This window comes from Hyperolius riggenbachi, unplaced genomic scaffold, assembly GCF_040937935.1.
Source record: "Hyperolius riggenbachi isolate aHypRig1 unplaced genomic scaffold, aHypRig1.pri scaffold_135, whole genome shotgun sequence".
Taxonomy (NCBI): Eukaryota; Metazoa; Chordata; class Amphibia; order Anura; family Hyperoliidae; genus Hyperolius; species Hyperolius riggenbachi.
Window position 1 is genome coordinate 125,092 of NW_027152351.1, and position 20,475 is coordinate 145,566.

General features: G+C 48.9%; 1 protein-coding gene across 1 annotated transcript in view; it reads left to right on the top strand.

Annotated features, from left to right (window-relative positions):
• The first annotated feature begins 6,266 nt into the window (after positions 1-6,266).
• Positions 6,267-20,475, top strand: part of LOC137543637 (vomeronasal type-2 receptor 26-like) — a 175,510-nt gene continuing 161,301 nt past the window's right edge. The window contains exon 1 of the mRNA XM_068264760.1: positions 6,267-6,956. Coding sequence (XP_068120861.1) covers positions 6,267-6,956 — 690 coding nt within the window. The remainder of the gene's footprint in view (positions 6,957-20,475) is intronic.

The following is a 20,475-nucleotide window of genomic DNA, read 5'->3' on the forward strand; positions in this document are numbered from 1 at the left end:
AATGAATCAATCCTGGATTGGAAACGACTACGCAACACTCCAGGACCCCAACCAAGCAACATGACCAATGAACATCTGTGATGGTTTAGCGTTGCCGGTCCCTTGTTACGGAACCTCTCATCTGTATTACATTTATGACTGCATGGCGGCAAAAAGCATTGCTATATCCGTACGCTTTTTGTCCTCATGCAAGGCCTGGGATGTTGTGTCTCAAAAAGCGTGGCCTTCTCCTCCTGCGCCTCCTCCTGTTCCATCACGTGTGCTGCTGCTGGGTTAGCGTTTCCAGTCCCTGTTTATTGAACCTCTTATCTGTATTACATTTATGACTGCATGGCGGCAAAAAGCATTGCTATATCCGCATGCTTCTTGTCCTCATGCAAGGCCTGGGTTGCGTCTCAAAAAGCGTGGCCTTCTCCTCCTGCGCCTCCTCCTGTTCCATCACGTGTGCTGCTGCTGCTGCTGCTGCTGCTGGGTTAGCATTGCCGGTCCCTGTTTATTGAACCTCTCATCTGTATTACATTTATGACTGCATGGCGGCAAAAAGCATTGCTATATCCGCACGCTTTTTGTCCTCATGCAAGGCCTGGGATGTTGTGTCTCAAAAAGCGTGGCCTTCTCCTCCTGCGCCTCCTCCTTTTCCATCACGTGGGCTGCTGCTGGGTTAGCGTTTCCGGTCCCTGTTTATTGAACCTCTTATCTGTATTACATTTATGACTGCATGGCGGCAAAAAGCATTGCTATATCCGCATGCTTTTTGTCCTCATGCAAGGCCTGGGATATTGTGTCTCAAAAAGCGTGGCCTTCTCCTCCTGCGCCTCCTCCTGTTCCATCATGTGTGCTGCTGCTGCTGCTGGGTTAGCGTTGCCGGTCCCTGTTTATTGAACCTCTTATCTGTATTACATTTATGACTGCATGGCGGCAAAAAGCATTGCTATATCCGCACGCTATTTGTCCTCATGCAAGGCCTGGGTTGTTGTGTCTCAAAAAGCGTGGCCTTCTCCTCCTGCGCCTCCTCCTCCTGTTCCATCACGTGTGCTGCTGCTGGTGCTGGGTTAGCGTTACCGGTCCCTTTTCCTGGAAACTCTTCTCTGTATTACATTTATGACTGCATGGAGACAAAAAGCATGTTACCTGTGCAAAGAAACATGACATTTTCCACATTTAAAAGACAGTTTTTCCTTTGAAACTTTACAATCAATTTTCTCAAAAACTATAAGCTCTTTTTCAAATATTTTTTTCCTCTTGTACCCACTCCCAAGGTGCACATACCCTGCAAATTTGGAGTATGTAGCATGTAAGGAAGCTTTACAAAGCATGAAAGTTCGGGTCCCCATTGACTTCCATTATGTTCGGAGTTCGGCGCGAACACCCGAACATCGCGGCGATGTTCGGCGAACGTTCGCGAACCCGAACATCTAGGTGTTCGCCCAACACTACCTGCTGGACAGCATGAAAGCCACCATCTGCACAAATTTGGATGAAGACGTACTATCCATCTCCTTTTGCTCTTCCTCAGTGATGTCAGGTAAGTTCTCCTCCTCCCCCCAGCCATGAAGAATACCATGGGAAAGTTGAGCAGCACAAGCCCCCTGCGACACCTGCTGCGGTTGGTCTTCCGCCTCCTCCTCCTCCTCAAAAAAAAAAAAAACCCTTCCTCATCATCTGACTTCTCTTCCCCACATGTCTCTTCCTCCTCCCCCCTCTGTGCTGCCGCAGGTGTTGAGGAAACATCTGGTTCTGCTGAGGATTGATCCCAAAACTCTTCCTCCTGTTCCTGTAACTGTTCCTGCTCCTCCACAGCTTGATCCACATTCTACACACAGCATGCTCCAGGAAGAAAGCATATGGGATAAAGTTGCTGAGGGCGTCTTCACTGCGACTCACCATGTTTGTCACCTCCTCAAATGGCTGCATGAGCCTGCAGGCATTTTGCATGAATGTCCAGTACTTCGGCCAGAATTTCCCCCTCTCCCCAGAGTATGTCCTTTCACTGTAGTTGTAGAGATACTGGTTGACAGCTTTCTCCTGTTGTTGCAGGCGGTTAAACATCAGGAGCATTGAATTCCATCGAGTTGGGCTATCGCAAATCAAGAGCCTCACCGGCAAGACAACCTTCCCAAATTCAAAGCTGAAATGAGATTGCTGCCGTTGTCACACACCACGTTGCCGATTACCAGTTGGTGTGCTGTCACCCACGGATCCACTTGTTTGTTAAGAGCAGCCAGGAGAGATGCTCCAGTGTGACTCTCTGCTTTGAGGCAAGACATGTCTAAGATGGTGTGACACCGTCGTACCTGGCATGCAGCATAGGCCCTGGGGAGCTGGGGCTGTGTAGCTGGAGAGGTAATTGCAGCACCAGTAGAGTTGAACTGCCACTCAGCCAAGGAGGAGGAGGACGACGACAATGAATAGGATGTAGCAGGAGGAGTAGGAGGAGAAGGAGAGGGGGTGGCAGCAGGCCTGCCTGAAAGCCATGGAGGTGTCACAACTAGGTCCGCTGTACAGCCCATGTACTCCCTGCTTGCCAGAGGTCACCAGGTTGACTTAATGGGCTGTGTAAGTAATGTACCTGCCCTGACTGTGCTTGGCAGAGCAGGCATCTGTGGTCAGATGGACCCTTGACCCAACGCTGTGTGCCAGAGATGACACCACTTGCCTTTAAACTTCATGGTACAGTTTGGGTATCGCCTTTTTTGTGAAATAATTGCAGCCTGGTATCTTCCACTGTGGTCTCCCAATGGCCACAAATTTTCAGAAGTCCTCAGAGTCCACCAGCTGGTATGGTAACAGCTGGTGAGCTAACAGTTCCGCCAAGCCAGCTGTGAGACACTGGGCAAGGGGGTGACTGGCAGACATTGGCTTCTTCCGCTCAAAGATTTCCTTCACGGACACCTGGCTGCTGCTGTGGTCAGAGGAGCAGGAACTGCTCAAGGTGAGAGGTGGAGTGGAGGAGGGTGGCTGTGAATGTGCAAGGGAGAAAGCGGCTGAGGATGATGCACTTGAAGGAGGAGGAAGAGGAGAAGGAGGGTGGCTTTGCTTTTGTGTGCTGCTTTCCCTCAGGTGTAGTGGTGCTCAAATACCCCTTTTTAAAATTCGAGTTTGGTCGAATTCGAATAGTAAATTATTCGAGGTCAGTCGAATATTCGAGTCGAATAATTTTTACTATTCGATTCGACCTCGGACTTCGAGCTCACTATTCGAGTCGGTATTCGAGCTCATTATTCGAGCTGACTATTCGAATTGGCCTTAAATAGCTTCCAACACTTGTTTTGAGGGTGAATGATGCAAGAAACATCTTTTTTTCCAAGTAACAACAGCAAGTGATTATGTGGGGATGTTCCTTTAAAAAAAAAAAGGTGGAAAGAGAAGTTGTGTCCAGAATTTTGTTCAGTACTGTATATACTTCTTCTTCTTCTTCTTCTTCTTCTTTATCTTCTATATCTTCTTCTTCTTCTTCTTCTATATCTTCTTCTATATCTTCTTCTTCTTCTTCATCTTCTTCATCTTCTTCATCATCATCTTCTTCTTCATCTTCTTCATCTTCTTCTTCTTCATCTTCTTCATCTTCATCTTCTTCTTCTTCTTCGTCTATTCGATCAGTTCAGGAAATGCAATTTTAGGCCCGACTCATCCCCATTGACCGATAAGACAGATGAAACAACAGGGGCCGAACCTCTAATACCAGACCTAAGTCCCATGTTCTTTGATCTAGAGAAACTGTTAAAGACTGAATTTTTCAATCTTGCAGATATTGAAATGCAACTAACCTATATAGAGGAAAAAATATCGCCTGGGGGCCTGAGAGTCCCCACCGAATCTCCCTTCCCAGATGATCCAGTCTTTACCAAAGATTGGTATGAATACCTTGAACTATGTTCAAGGGGTAAGATGGAACGCATTATCACCAAACGCAGAACCATCATTTCGGAATTACAACCACTAATCCAGGCCATGAAACTCCGAATGGCAGGGTATGCAGATTCTGATCAATACAAGTCTTTCTCTTACATATTAATCAAAAAATTAAGTAGATTTGAGGTAGCTATTACTGAGAGTAAACTGGGCAAGCTGAATAGAGATAGGAATCTCTATTTAAATAACCAACAGAGAAAGTCCAGACCGAGACACAAACCGTCAGGGGCCCCCATATCTGGCAATGAGCCGCATGTACAACAAGCACATACACAAGACAACAAGACTAATGTTGTACCAAAACTGGCAACAAGTAGCACACACACAGACCCACATCATCAAAACCAAGAGCAGACGTCTGTCCAGACAGCAGCAGCTGGTAATACTGACTATGGTAAACAAAACAAACCACAATTAAGAGTGAAACAAGCACCTAAGCTTGGCAAAACAGCCCCACATAAGAAGCGGGGACCTACGACCAAAGACCCAATTCAAAGAGTCAGACATTCTGCCAAGAATACCGGTAAACTACGAACCCCGACGAAACAAAACCCAGTGGTAAACCCATCAATATCAGGATCATACTCTACACCAATAAGGGACACAACTCAGACAAGCAGAACAGAGGAGGAATCAGAGACTTTCAGTACACCTCTGACAAATCCAATATCCAGGAATGATAGGCCCAGAAACAACCGGCCGTCCTCTCCAATTATTTATCCTGAATTGTTGGAACTGACGACCCACGCCAATACACAAGAGGAATATCCATGCGACTCGAATGAACTTAAGAATGATGTAGCCCATACGGAAGAAAGAGAGCCTTCTATAAGTGGCTCGTCAGTCCCTGTCCCCATAGGGAAGCCAGTAAGGAAGATAACGAACGCACGACTACCTACAATCTCGAAAAAGAAACTAAGTGAAAAGGAAACACAACAGAATCAAATTACAGATTTTTTCAACAGCACACAGGAACGACCGAGTACCTCTGAATCGTTCTCTACAGGTGGCACGTCTTCATCGTCTTTTTTAGAGTTACCTACAATCCTGGGGGAAACGCCGCCTCTATACCCCAGGCTCCAGGACACACTGTGCAGACCAGCTCCGTTGACGATCTCCTCACCATTGAGACCTCTAAAAAGAATGGCCCCAAGCTCAGAAAGAGAGGAAGGAGAGGAGGCAAAAAGAACAAATCGAAAGTCCTCACTGTAAAAGCAGATCCACCACCAAAGGACCCCCAACTGAAGTCTATATTCAATTTATCGAACTACAAATTAAGTACGATAGAAGAACAGGTACTCATGAAGGGACTCTCCTTCTGCCCAACAAAGAAGTCAAACCTGTACGAACTCTTTGTAGATCTGAATTCTTTCATTAGGAAACTGACTCTGAAAAGATACTTCAGCGCTAAATTACTGCAAACCCAAAAGACTACCCAAAACCGTATACTATCACCAATAATACTTAACTCTAATGAACCAGCCTCCACTATCTATGTCAACCAAGAAGAACTAGCTTTTGAAAAATACATACACACGAAGTTGAAAAATAAATCCACATTTTTCCCCACCTCTCACAAGGGGCCATATGTAGAGGCCTTCTATAGACGGGTTATGGAGGACCTTAGCAATATGGACACCATTGTAGAAAAAAGGAACCTTACGAAGAATGAGGAAAGAGCGATGAAGAACCTGGAAGCTAATGGAGATCTGATAATAAAAGCAGCAGACAAAGGAGGAGGTATCGTATTGATGGACAGGAAAGATTATTTGGCGGAAGCCAAAAGAATATTGAACGATAAGGACTACTACAGAGTCCTGGACACTGATCCAACCAAGGATTACTTGGAAACCCTGTCAGATCTGACGAAATGGGCAGCTGAAGAGGGCATTATAAGCAAACAAGAAAAAGACTTCATCCTGATCCCTGACCCAGTTATGGCACATTTCTACCACTTACCAAAAATCCATAAGTCCCTAAAAGAGCCACCAGGATGACCAATCATAGCTGGTATTGAATCACTCACTTCCCATCTGTCAGAGGTCATAGACCAGCATCTTCAACCTTATGTCAAGAATCTGCCATCATATCTTAAAGACTTCACACACCTCCTGTCTGATTTGACCGATATCGAGTGGAAACGGAACTACAAGTGGGTTACCTTGGATGTCACAGCACTGTATTCCAATATACACCACAGAGTGGGCCTGGGAGCCATTTGGCACTTTTTATTACAAGACAAACTTATGCCACATAAACAAAAATACTTCCTGATCCATGCTATTTCATTTACATTGACCCACAATTACTTTAGCTTCCTGGATACCATTTATTTACAGACAAGGGGCACAGCTATGGGGACAAATTATGCTCCCAGCTATGCTAACCTCACTATGGGACTATTTGAGGAACGGCTATTGGGCCACAACAATCCTTTCACCTCCAATATAATAATGTACAGAAGATTCATCGATGATCTTATTTTCATCTGGGATGGAGATGAAGATTCAATAAAAAGTTTCTGTAAATATCTGAAAAGCAATGACTGGGGTCTTGCTTTCATTTCTAATTACAGTAGTAGTCAAATTGAATATCTAGATTTAACGCTGTATCACGATGGACCAACAATCAAATCTAAGAACTTCTTCAAGTCCGTTGATGCGAACTCATATATTCATTACAAAAGCAGTCATCATAAACCTTGGAAGAAGAATATTCCATATGGACAGCTCCTTAGGATTCGAAGGAATTGTAGTGACATCAAAACCTTCGACAAACAAGCTAAAGTCCTCACCAGCAAATTCGCCGCCAGACATTATCCTAGGAAACTGATTAATGAAGCAAAGAGGAAAGCCAGATGCACCGATAGAAACTCCCTGGTACATACAGGGAAAAATACCAGTACCAAAGAAGGAAAAAACGAGATAAGCTTTATCACAAGGTTCTCTAGCCAACATCAAGTGATTAAACAGATACTAGAAAAAGCATGGCCACTCCTACAAGTAGATCCCCTACTCAAAGCTGACCTCAGACAAAAACCAAGAGTAATCTACCGTAGGGCCAAAACACTAAAAAATATACTGGCTCCGAGTCGAATTACTAACACAAAAAAACAGAACACAGAGGAAGTTCAGATAGCTAGCCAAAAACGGAGTGTGGTTAGCCAGTGCAGACAACCAAGATGCCTATGCTGTGAAAAAATATGCCAACGGGCTACAGATTTCTACTCTAGAACAACACAAATAAATCACCCGATATATCAAAGTATGGACTGCTTGAGTGATTTTGTCATATATCTAATAACATGTCCATGCGGACTCCAATATGTGGGACGTACTACCCAACAACTCCGCACACGATGGGGACAACACAGGAGGAATATCTTGAGGGGCTACCTAAAACATGGTCTATCGAGACATTACAAAACCTTACATAATTGCAACCATGAAGACACGACCATCTGTCCAATTGAACAAATCCCAGAAACAACCCAGAACAGAGCTGGAAAACTTAGAAGTAGGGAGATGTACTGGATCTTTAAATTAGGCACCCTACAACCGGAGGGGTTAAACATCTGCCTTGAACATAATCTTTAAGACACTTTTATTAGTAGCATGCTATTGTCCTGATATGATCATAATAAATATATCAGCTACTCCTACATAGGACCTCCGATAGGCCCCCTTCCGCTTTAAGCCCTATTGATAAATAATACAATAATACAATACAATAACATTTCTATAGCGCTTTTCTCCCATAGGACTCAAAGCGCTTTACACATAAATAACACATATACAATGAAAGTCTAGTGTTAAAAATTAGGTTTAATAGCCTATATAACCACCCCTCTACTGTCCTCCACAGGCTCCAGCGATATCGGTGCACCGTTTTATAATAACTCATGACCCCTTGTGGCACCACTTAATTAAATTTACCAGGTGGTTTTTAAAGAATATAGTGCTTTGGAGGCTGTGGCCTCTTATGATATTTTACCCCCATGTGTGTATATATATTGTGGCGTATGTGCATGTATATATGTCTTGGTTGTATATATATATGTACGCGCATATACATGTATTTTTATATATTTTTATATATTTTTATTTTTATGTATACATATGTTTTTATATGTAATTATGTATGCGTATATTTATTCTGTTTTCTATCAATATATACTACTGTATCTTAATTTTATGTATGTACAAGGCTATGCTAGCTAGGTTACGTGTAGAGAACCTTCTAAGGTAATGTTAATTAACTGAGCATATATTTATCGAAATAGATGGACGTTTTTACTGCGGCTTCAACAAAATGGAGGCTACTATTGGAGTGACTCTGACCTCCAGAACTGGGGGGTGGAGACTCGTTTCCCAGCCTGTTTGCCGTTGCTGGGAAACGGAGAGACACAACCTGAACACGCCCCTGCTCGCTCCCCGCTCAGAGCGAGTGGCCGCGATCCTCCCAATGACGTCACGCGTCACATTGCGCGATGACGCTGTACGCCATACGCTACGCGGCTACGCCACGCAACTCTTCCAGTAGCTACCAGGAAGTAATCAGTTTGTATTTAAATCCCCAGGACACGAGCGCCGTTACACACAGGCGCCCGAGATAGTTACCCTTCTACCTGGAGGTAAGCCCTAGCAATATTTATATATGCATTCTCTAAATCGAAATACTATTGGTCGTTACTTATTGATGCAACCTGGACTTTTAAAAAAAATGCTTTATTTCCTAAATTTTCCAATGCCCTGAAGCAGTATATCCTGTATGCCCCCAGACACTACACCTATCTAAAGAATCAACGTATTTGGTTAATTGGGGTATCCTTCATGGATAACCCCATATGTATGGTTCGCTACATATATATATCCCTTTAGGATTGTTAAATGTATTTTGTGACGTAGATTACATTGATAGGGCTACACCAGTTTTATTTAATATAACTGTCTGATCAGCACAGCGATACATGAGTGCAAATATACAGATATTATGTTCTCTTTTTCTTTTTACTCCATATACATATGTTTTTATTGATATAGGTTAGATTGTATACTATCCTAAGTGCGTTGTGTGTATATATGTCTCTTAGGGCACACCACTCGACCTGAGGAAGCGGTTGTTCCGCGAAACGCGTTGTCACTTTTAAAGTGCCCAATAAAGCTAAATTTTCTTTATACCTTTCAGTGGATGGACTGCTTCATTTAAGGTAGGACCATCCTTTATATATTATATATTACTACCAGCGTGGCTGCTAGCCATTATCTATCGAATTGCACAACACACTAGTTACTTGTCACGGGCGCCTCCGACTTTACCTTATCTGACGTTATACCCCAACCCGGGCTTACCACTTTGGCAAGTGGATCTTTTTAAGGAGCAGCGACCTTCCAAGGACAAGGCCAAACAGGGACGGTACTTCCCTGCATGCACATCAAGTGGTTGCCTGTTTCGCAACCCAATTTTGTGAGTATAACTATATAAGAACTTTGTTTGGAAAAAAAACATCTAAGACTCACAATATTGCACTAGATCGGGCTCCTGGTTCTTCCTTCCGCCCCTTTTTCTACCCTACTACAGTTCTTCTTCTTCTTCTTCTTCCTCTTCTTCTTCTTCTTCTTCTTCTTCTTCTTCTTCTTCTTCTTCATCTTCTTCTTCTTCTTCTTCTTCTTCTTCTTCTTCTTCTTCTTCTTCATCTTCTTCTTCTTCTTCTTCATCTTCTTCATCTTCTTCATCTTCTTCATCTTCTTCTTCTTCATCTTATTCTTCTTCTTCATCTTATTCTTCTTCTTCATCTTCTTCTTCTTCTCCTTCTTTTTCTATATCGTCTTCTTCTTCTTCTTCACTTATTTATCTTTTCAATTTTTTTTTTTAAAGAAATGCAGCTATTTTTGAGCGTAACAAATAGCTGGTGGCACACGCATGTTGGAAGCGCCATTGTATGTGCTCCCTGGCAGTGGAAACACACAGACAGCAGGAGGTAAATTCAGCAGCAGGAGGAGGAGGATGAGTGTGTGGCAGCAGGCAGTCAATGAGGCAGGCAGCGTGACATAATAGCCTTGGTACCTAGCGGTGATACCAGGGCTGTAAATAAACACAGCAGGCAGGAGGTCCCAGACAGCGGTCGTGCAGCCCACATTGTGTCCAATACACAACTGGGACAACACAGTTTTCAACCCGGGCACCTCAGAAAAATTAAACCTTTTTTTTTTTTAATGGTTTTGTAGTTTTGGTTTTACAACCAATTACAGATATAGCTATTGTTTGACGTAATAGCTGGTGGCAGAGTGGCAGCAGAAGGTAATTCTGTGTACCCTGGCAGTGGGAAACACAGACAGACAGCAGCATCAGCAGGAGGAATGGAGGAGTAGTGTGAGTGTGGCAGCAGGCAGGCAGCGTGACATAATAGCCCTGGTACCTAGCGGTGATACCAGGGCTGTAAATAAACACATCAGGCAGGAGGTCCCAGACAGCGGTCGTGCAGCCCACATCGTGTCCAATACACAACTGGGACAACACAGTTTTCAACCCGGGCACCTCAGAAAAATTAAACCTTTTTTTTTTTAATGGTTTTGTAGTTTTGGTTTTACAACCAATTACAGATATAGCTATTGTTTGACGTAATAGCTGGTGGCAGAGTGGCAGCAGAAGGTAATTCTGTGTACCCTGGCAGTGGGAAACACAGACAGACAGCAGCATCAGCAGGAGGAATGGAGGAGTAGTGTGAGTGTGGCAGCAGGCAGGCAGCATGACATAATAGCCCTGGTACCTAGCGGTGATACCAGGGCTGTAAATAAACACAGCAGGCAGGAGGTCCCAGACAGCGGGACAACACAGTTTTCAACCCGGGCACCTCAGAAAAATTAAACCTTTTTTTTTTTAATGTTTTTTTGGTTTTGTTTGTAAAACCAATTACACAGATATATAGCTATTGTTTGACGTAATAGCTGGTGGCAGAGTGGCAGCAGAATGTAATTCTGTGTACCCTGGCAGTGGGAAACACAGACCGACAGCAGCAGCAGCAGGAGGAATGGAGGAGTAATTATGTGAGCAGCTATGGTTTGACGTATTAGCTGGTGGCAGAGTGGCAGCAGAATGTAATTCTGTGTACCCTGGCAGTGGGAAACACAGACCGACAGCAGCAGCAGCAGGAGGAATGGAGGAGTAATTATGTGAGCAGCTATTGTTTGACGTAATAGCTGGTGGCAGAGTGGCAGCAGAAGGTAATTCTGTGTACCCTGGCAGTGGGAAACACAGACAGACAGCAGAAGGGCAGTACACAGCAGCCCACTGTAGGTGTAAAATGTGTGGCTGCAGGCGACGTAATAGTCAAAGTGAACCAGGCTGGCTTAGTGAGCAGGAGCCAGGAGGTGGTAAAGGGTGGTAAGGCACATTAACGATGGTTCTAAGTTCCGGGCAGCCAGTTCATGTCCCCCTCTCGCCGACAACAGGGGCCAGGAACTCGCCTTCCACCCACGCCTAGTTAATCTTGAGAAACGTCAGTCTGTCCACAGACTTGTGAGACAGACGTGAGTGTTTCTCGGTGACCACGCCACCAGCTGCACTGAAGCAGCGCTCGGACAGCACGCTGGAAGGGGGACAGGACAGCACTTCCAGGGCGTACTGCGCCAGCTCGCTCCAGATCTCCAGGCGCTTGACCCAATACTCCATGGGATCAACAGGGGCATCGCTGTCAAGCCCGCTGTAGGACCCCATGTAGTCAGCCACCATGCGGATCAGGCGCTGGCTGTGACCGGAGGAGGATGCTGCTGCATGCACCTCCTCTCTAGTCACTGCTGCCGGAGCCTCTACAGTCCTGTAGAGCTCGTGGCTGAGAGACAGCAGGTCTGTGGGGCGCTTGCTGCTGGATGCAGGCACCTGCTGCTGACTCTGTGCTGGCTGGACAGTGGGGGTGGAAGGCTGGGGGAAGGCTTCAAGCTCCTTATTTGTTGCGCTGGGTCTCCTCCTGCAGGCGGCAGGAACTGGCTCAACTTCCCCTTGAGGCGTGGGTCCAACATCATGCTGATCCAGATGTCCTCCCTCTGCTTCATCTGGATCACCCTGGGGTCCTTGCGCAGGCACATCAGCATGTGCGCTGCCATTGGGAAGAGCCGGGCCACGTGTGCTGGCACATCGATGGCAGTGCTGTCCTCATCCTCCTCCTCTGCCTCCTCAGCCTCATCTTCTCTCCACCCCCGCACCAACTCAGCTGCGCTGTGCTGATCTTCCTCATCAGCAGCAAGGTCAGGGACCTCCACCAAGTCCTCCTCCTCCTCCCCCTCAGAGGTGGACTGTGCAGCTGCATGATGACGCTCCTGCTGGTCCAAGGCTGCCGCTCCCTGTTCCAGCAAAGCATCGAGGGCCCTGTTCAGCAGACAAACCAGGGGCACCCACTCGCAGACCATAGCATGGTCCCTGCTCACCATGTTAGTGGCCTGCAGAAAGGGAGCCAGCACTAAGCACACCTGCTGCATGTGCCTCCAGTCATCATCGGGGACGATGGATGGGATGTTGCTGGTCCTGTCCCTTCTCTGAGCGGCGGACACAACCAGACGCTCCAACATCGCCAGGGTGGAGTTCCAGCGAGTCGGAACGTCAATGATCAGCCGATGGCGTGGCAGCTCCAGCTCCTTTTGCACGTCTTCCAGGCTCGCAGAGGCTGCAGCCGAGCGCCGGAAGTGACGCACAACCTCCCTTGCCGTTTCCAGCAGTTCGCCCATCCCCTGGTAGGTGCGCAAGAACTTCTGCACCACCAGGTTCAGCACGTGGGCAACACAGGGGATGTGGGTCAGGTTTCCCCTGTCTATTGCGGCAACCAGATTGGCCCCATTGTCGGCCACCACCTCTCCGACTCTGAGGCCTCTGGGGGTCAGCCAAATCCTCTCCTGCTCCCGGAGTTTGGCCAACACATGGGTTGCCGTCAGCTTGGTCTTCCCAAGGCTGACCAACTGCAGCAGCGCTTGGCAGTGGCGGGCCTTCACGCTGCTGCTGAGGCGGGGGGTTTGGCCAGGTGTGCCGGAGGATGGCAGAGGATCGGAGGAAACTGCTGCAGTTCCCCTGACCCTGCGGGGGGGCACCACCCACTGTGTTGCTGCTGCTGCTGCTGCTGCTGTGCCCGCTGCTGCTCTCCCATCCTCACCCCCTTCCACCAAGCTGACCCAGTGGACAGTGAAGGACAGGTAGCGGCCTGTCCCGAAGCGGCTGCTCCAGGAGTCCATGGTGACGTGGACCCTTTCACCAACCGTGTGCTCCAGCCCTCGCTCCACATTGGCCATCACAAAGCGGTGCAGTGCAGGAATGGCCTTGCGGGCGAAGAAGTGTCTGCTGGGGAGCTGCCAGTCTGGGGCTGCGCAAGCAAGCAGCGCACGCATGTCGCTCCCCTCCTGCGCGAGCGTGTACGGCAGGAGTTGGGAGCACATGGCCCGTGCCAGCAAGCCGTTCAGCTGCCGCACGCGACGGCTGCTGGGAGGCAGAGCCCTAACCACCCCCTGGAAGGACTTGCTCAAAAGGCTCTGGCGTGGCCTTTTGCTGGCACGGGAATCAGCAGACACAGCAGAGGAGGCCACTGAGGACTGGCTGCCAGAACAGGCCTCAGTGTTGGCGGCAGGAGTTGCAGAGGGGGGAGGAGCAGTGCGTTTCCGCACTCCTGCTGGTGCTGCTGGAGGAGCAGGAGGGCGGGTGGCTGCTGTTGCTGCTGCTGCTGCTGCTGAAGGCTGTGCAGTGATGGGTGTGATGCCACTGCCAGCACCAGATGCCTTCAGCCTCTGGAACTCCTCATGCTGGTGGAAATGTTTCGCAGCAAGGTGGTTGATGAGCGAGCTCGTGCTGAACTTTAAGGGGTCTGCACCTCTGCTCAACTTCCGCTGACAGTGGTTGCAAGTGGCGTACTTGCTGTACACTGTGGGCATGGTGAAAAAACGCCAGATTGGTGACAAAAACAACCCCCTACGGCATGGAACCGCTGCTGCCTGTCTCCCTGTGGTTGTTGGGGGGGGGGGCTTGGGTGCGGCTGGTGGTGCTGAGCCTGAGACACCAGCAGGCTGTGGGACCTGCCTACTGCTGCCAATGCTTGCAATGATGCGCCTCCTTGCAAGGCCCACAAAGCGCATCCTCCTCCTCCTCCTCAGAGCTGCTGATGACGACATCCCCTGGAGCTGGTGGCACCCAGTCTCTGTCTGTCACCGTGTCATCATCATCCTCCCCCTCCTGAAACATGTCCTGCTGGGATGATGACCCCCCAAACTCCTCTCCTGATGCGTGGATGGGCTGCTTGACTGTCGCCACAGTCTTGCTGTCCAATCCCTCATCCCCCAAAGTGCCCATCAGCATCTCCTCCTCCAAATCGCCAACAACAGCAGACAATTGACTCATCATGCCTGGGGTCAAAAGAGTGCTGAGTGACAGGTCGGCGACTGACGGTGAACTGGCCTCCTCCCCAGGCCCTGCTGGGCGGCTGCTGCGAACAGGGGTGGTGGTGGTGGTGGTGAGGGTGGAGGCCTCGGATGCAGAGCTGATGGCGTGCTGCTCATCCTCCGTCATCAGTTGCACCACAGTGTCTGCATCCTTTTCCTCAATGGGACGTTTCCGACCCGGCTGGAGGAAAATCGGAGCAGGTACTACACGCTGCTGCTGCTGTGTCTCTGCAGTGTGAGTTGCAGATGCTCCTGCTGGGCGGCGCCCAAGGCGTCCACGGCCAGTGGCTATAGGAGGAATGTTAGCCACTGACGCTGCTGCTGCGGCGGAACTGTGCATGGTGGCGCGGCCGCGGCTTGCCACAATGCTGCTCCCTCTCCTCCTGATTCCCTTGCTGCCCTTCCCCTTGCCCAAACCGCGCTGGCTGCCACTTCCAGACATCTTCGATGTTTTGGGCGTAAACACAAAAGTTTTTTAAAAGGGCGGGTGAAAAGTGGGGTACTTTAATGGAGTGGGTTGGTGGGTGAGGTGACTGAGTGAGTGTCTAGTACAGTAAGTAAGTAGTAACAGTCAGGAAGTACAACTAGCAGTTACAATAATCAGTAGTAATCACAAGGAAATAGAGTGTGTGTACACTACAGACAGTGAGTGCACGCACGCGCAAACACGCGCAGGAGCTGGCCTATGAACAGAGACTGAGTGAGTGTCCCTAGTACAGTAAGTACGTAGTAACAGTCAGGAAGTACAACTAGCAGTTACAATAATCAGTAGTAATCACAAGGAAATAGAGTGTGTGTACACTACAGACAGTGAGTGCACGCACGCGCACACACGCGCAGGAGCTGGCCTATGAACAGAGACTGAGTGAGTGTCCCTAGTACAGTAAGTACGTAGTAACAGTCAGGAAGTACAACTAGAAGTTAAAATAATCAATCAGTAATCAGAAGGAAATAGAGTGTGTGTACACAGACAGTGAGTGCACGCACACGCAGGAGCTAGTAGCCTATGAACAGTGACTGAGTGACTGTCCTAGTACAGTTACAGTATATAACTACAATACAAAATACAATCAATCAGTAGTAAAGGACAGCAGAAATACTGGTATAGATGAGAAATAAACAGAGGACAGGAGAGAACAGCTGCCCACACAGGCAAGGCCCTGAGGCCTAAAGCTGTAAGCCTGCAGCAGCTGTCTCTATGTAACACAAAAGCTACTAACTAAAATACAATGTCTATCTAACTAACAACAATATAGGTGTGTATAGGAGGTGTATGTGAGCAAAAACGCTAGGTAAATGACCACAATAGAGCTCTTGCTAAGCCAAAGCACAAAGGAGCAGATCTCTCTCTGTACAAGTCTCAGGCAAGGACGGAAAAACGGAACATGGCGGCCGCTATTTATAGGGTAGGGGCTGGCCAGGGTCCCCCCCTGTGATTGGCTGCCGTCAGAGGGCCTGGGAGCCCTCTGATTGGCTCTAAGGACATCAATCTGGGCTATGACGCTATTCGAGCTCGGTATTCGAGCTCGAATAGCGCCGTTTGCTCGAATAGCTCGAATAGTGAATGGGCTATTCGAGTTTACTCGAATAGCCCATTCGAATAGCTCTAGCTATTCGGAGCTCGAATACCGAGCTCTAATAGCTGAAAAAGAGCTTGAATATTCGAGCTACTCGAATATTCGAGCTCTGCTGAGCACCACTGCTCAGGTGGTCTTCCCATTGCTGTTTGTGCTTTTTCTCCATGTGCCTTCGTAAGGCAGTTGTCCCTACATGGGTTTTGGCCTTTCCACGGCTCAATTTTTGGTGGCAGAGCGAACAGATGGCATTGCACTCATCTGAGGCAGACACACAAAAACATTTCCACACTGCTGATCCCTGAGGTGATGGCACTATGGTGGCGTCAGCAGCTGATGTTGAAGGGCATGTTGGCTAGCTGTCCATAGGTGGCGATACATGGCGACGGACACTGCCACCAGCTGTTTCTGATGATGAGCTCCCCCTGCTTCTTTCAGCAACTCGTCTCCTCCTACTCCTCTCTGACTCCCCCACTGAACTGTCCCCTTGGTCATCTTGTCTATTAGGATCCCACGTGGAATCCATGGCAGCATCATCATCATAATCATCCTCCCCAGCTTCGCTTGTATCAGACACCTCTAGTGTTGGGCGAACAGTGTTCGCCACTGTTCGGGTTCTGCAGAACATCACCTGATGGTGTTCGGCCAAACTGTTCGGCCATATGGCCGAACTAAGAGCGCATGGCCGAACGTTACCCGAACGTTCGGCTAGCGCTGTGATTGGCCGAACGGGTCACGTGGTTCGGACCCGAACGCGCTCTGATTGGCCGAACGGGTCACGTGGTTCGGGTAAATAAATACCCGATCCACGTCATTTCTCCGCCATTTGTCTGTGGGTTTAGCTTTGGGTAGGCAGGCAGGGTAGTTCTCTCTCCAGCCAGGCTAGCCAGGGTCCCCCCAGTCATTGTGTCGCTGCTGGGAACAGTAGTAGTACACCGCTCAACCACACTATATAGCATTGTGTTTACTGCCACTCTGTGTGTCTGCTGGGAACAGTAGTACACCGCTCACCCTGTAAAGCATTGTGCTCTGTGTCGCTGCTGGGAATAGTAGTACACCGCTCACCCACACTATATAGCATTGTGTTTACTGCCACTCTGTGTGTCTGCTGGGAACAGTAGTACACCGCTCACCCTGTATATCATTGTGCTCTGTGTTGCTGCTGGGAATAGTAGTACACCGCTCACCCACACTATATAGCATTGTGTTTACTGCCACTCTGTGTGTCTGCTGGGAACAGTAGTACACCGCTCACCCTGTATAGCATTGTGCTCTGTGTCGCTGCTGGGAATAGTAGTACACCGCTCACCCACACTATATAGCATTGTGTTTACTGCCACTCTGTGTGTCTGCTGGGAACAGTAGTACACCGCTCACCCTGTATAGCATTGTGCTCTGTGTCGCTGCTGGGAATAGTAGTACACCGCTCACCCACACTATATAGCATTGTGTTTACTGCCACTCTGTGTGTCTGCTGGGAACAGTAGTACACCGCTCACCCTGTATAGCATTGTGCTCTGTGTTGCTGCTGGGAATAGTAGTACACCGTTCACCCACACTATATAGCATTGTGTTTACTGACACTCTGTGTGTCTGCTTGGAACAGTAGTACACCGCTCAACCACCCCTGTATAGCATTGTGCTCTGTGTCGCTGCTGGGAACAGTAGTACACCGCTCACCCAGCACTATATAGCATTGTGTTTACTGCCACTCTGTGTGTCTGCTGGGAACAGTAGTACACCGCTCAACCACCACTGTATACCATTGTGCTCTGTATCGCTGCTGGGAATAGTGGTACACCGCTCACCCACCACTGTATAGCATTGTGCTCTGTGTCGCTGCTGGGAATAGTGGTACACCGCTCACCCACCACTGTATAGCATTTCTGTACTGCCACTGTACTGCTGCCAGTCAGCGTGTACTTTAAGGATAAGTGAAATGAGGAAGAAATCCGGTGAAAGAGGGAGGGGCAAGGGAAGAGGTGTTTCCCCTGACGGTTCACGTACAGGCCACAGGGGAGCACCGAAAAAAACCCACTCAATACCGCCCATGTTGTCCAGGACAACAACCCTCACAAATCAAAAAGAACAGGACCAGATAATTACTTGGATGACCTCTCAAGCGTCCAGCAGTGGTTTAAGCAGCACCAGCACATCACGCACGAGGTCCGAGTCCTCAGCCAGTTACAAGGAGCCAGTGGGCACAAAGCTGACAACCGGGCACAACCGGCAGCGACACCACACACACAACTGCCAGATAACCAGTCCGAAGAATTTCCTCAGGACACAATGGGGTATTCGCAGGAGCTATTCCCAGCCCAACAAACTTCCACCTTTCAAAGGTCAATGGAACAGCCAGAAATTTTGTGCCCGGATTCAAAACCATTGACTGTGGGAAATGCACCGCGCACTGAAATGCAAGGCGAGTCCGAGGAGGACTTTGAAACCCAAATCCCAGAGCAAGTTGGGCAGGAGGGGTTTCAATTGCAGGAGGTCGGCCAAGAAGATCTTGAAGACGACGTTGGAGTGTGCTGCGCAGAGGTTGTTGTGGGGAGCTCTACTCCACCGCGGCGGCCCACAATCACATATGACGAGTTTGAGGAGATGGAAGAGGAGGAGGGTATGGACAATGTTGACAGAGACCCAGATTTTGTATGTGAAGGAGAACATCGCTGTCGTAGCAGCACAGATGAGTCGGTTGAAGAACCCACTGCTGCACGAGTTCACCTTGTGCCACAAGGTAGGCGGCGCGAAATTTCAGGCATCACAAGCGTGGAAGTTCCTTTGAGACGCAAAAGAGGCGCAAACAGAAATCGCCAGCAAGGCAGGTGCTCCAAAGTCTGGGCTTTCTTTGAAGACTGCACTGAGGATGGTACCATGGCGATTTGCAAGGTGTGCAAGACCCGCCTGAGCAGGGGGAAAAGTATTAACAACCTCTCCCCCACCAGCATGAGCCGCCACATGCTATCCAAACATCCCACTCTGTGGGTAATCGCGGCAGGACAGGGTACCAGCAACACTGCCTCCCTTGGGTTCACCAGACTCACCACCAGACCCGCCTCAGCAGCAGCAGTAGCCCAGCCGTTGCGTGGTTCACAACATTCACAAACGTCAGACGACGCTGACACTGTCACTTTCCGGACTAGTGCTCTTGAGGTCTCCCAGTGTTCATCAAACACAACAACCAACAGCCCTTCAGTGTGCAGCCCTACGGTTCAGTTGTCTGTCTCGGAGATGTTTGAGCGCAAGAGGAAATTGCCAGCAAATGACCCCCGGGCCGTGGCACTAACAGCCAGCATAGCCAAGCTTCTGGCCTGCGAAATGCTGCCATATCGAGTGGTGGAGACAAACAGCTTCAAGGGCATGATGTCAGTGGCCATCCCACGTTACGTGGTTCCCAGCCGCTACCACTTTGCGTGCTCTGCAGTGCCTGAGTTGCATGAGCACGTGGTCAGCAAAATAACCCGAAGCTTGAAGAATGCCGTTGCCTGCAAGGTTCACCTCACCACTGACACCAGGACGAGTGCGTTCGGCCAGGGTCGATACATCTCCCTTACCGCGCACTGGGTGAACCTTGTGGAGCCTGGCAGCGATTCCTCACCTGCTACGGCGCGGGTGTTGCCCACGCCGCAAACAGCTGCACCGCCGTCCCTCCCACTGGATAACAACAGCAGCACCTACCTCTCTGACTCCTTCTCCTCCAACGCATCTCAAAGCTGTACCTCATCCGGAAACGCTAACCCAGCAGCAGTAGGATCGTGGAAGCAGTGCAGCACAGCTGTTGGCATGCGTCAGCAAGCGTTGCTGAAGCTGATCTGCCTTGGGGATAAGCAGCACACAGGGGAGGAAATTTGGATAATGGAAGTAATCTCATTCGCGCTTTAAGGTTGGCTAAGCTGACACACATCCCTTGCCTGGCGAACGTGATGAACCTAGTAGTTCAGCGGTTCCTGAGGACATACCCAGGTGTGGCCGATCTTCTGTTGAAGGTGCGACGAGTAGCCAAACATTGTAGAAATTCCAGTACTGCTTCGGGGGCACTCGCCAAGATGCAGGAGCGCTTCAATCTCCCCCACCATCGCTTGCTGTGTGATGTTCCTACGCGCTGGAATTCTACGCTGCACATGCTAGCCCGCTTTTGCGAGCAGAAGAGTGCAGTGGTCCAGTACATGATGGCGCAGTACCGAGGCGCATCCGGACAGCTGCCAAGCTTCTGTGGATCCGATTGGGCCAACATGTTGGACCTCTGCCAAGTCCTCCAAAATTTTGAGCAATCCACGTTGCTTGTGAGCAGTGACAACTCTTCAGTCAGCATTACCATACCACTGCTGTGTTTACTGAAGAGGTCAATGTTGAAAATCAAGGAAACAGCTGTCATGATGCAACTGGGGGAATCTGAAGGAGAAAACAATCAGCGTGATGGTACCAACATCAGGCCATCCACCTCAGGAAACGCTGGCCCCAGCAGCTATGACGAAGAAGAGGAGGAGAAACAGCTGGAGTTGGAGCAGGAATTTCCTGCCACCACTGATGAGGGCCAGAGCGGTGCACGTTGGACTTCCACAATTCAGCGCGAA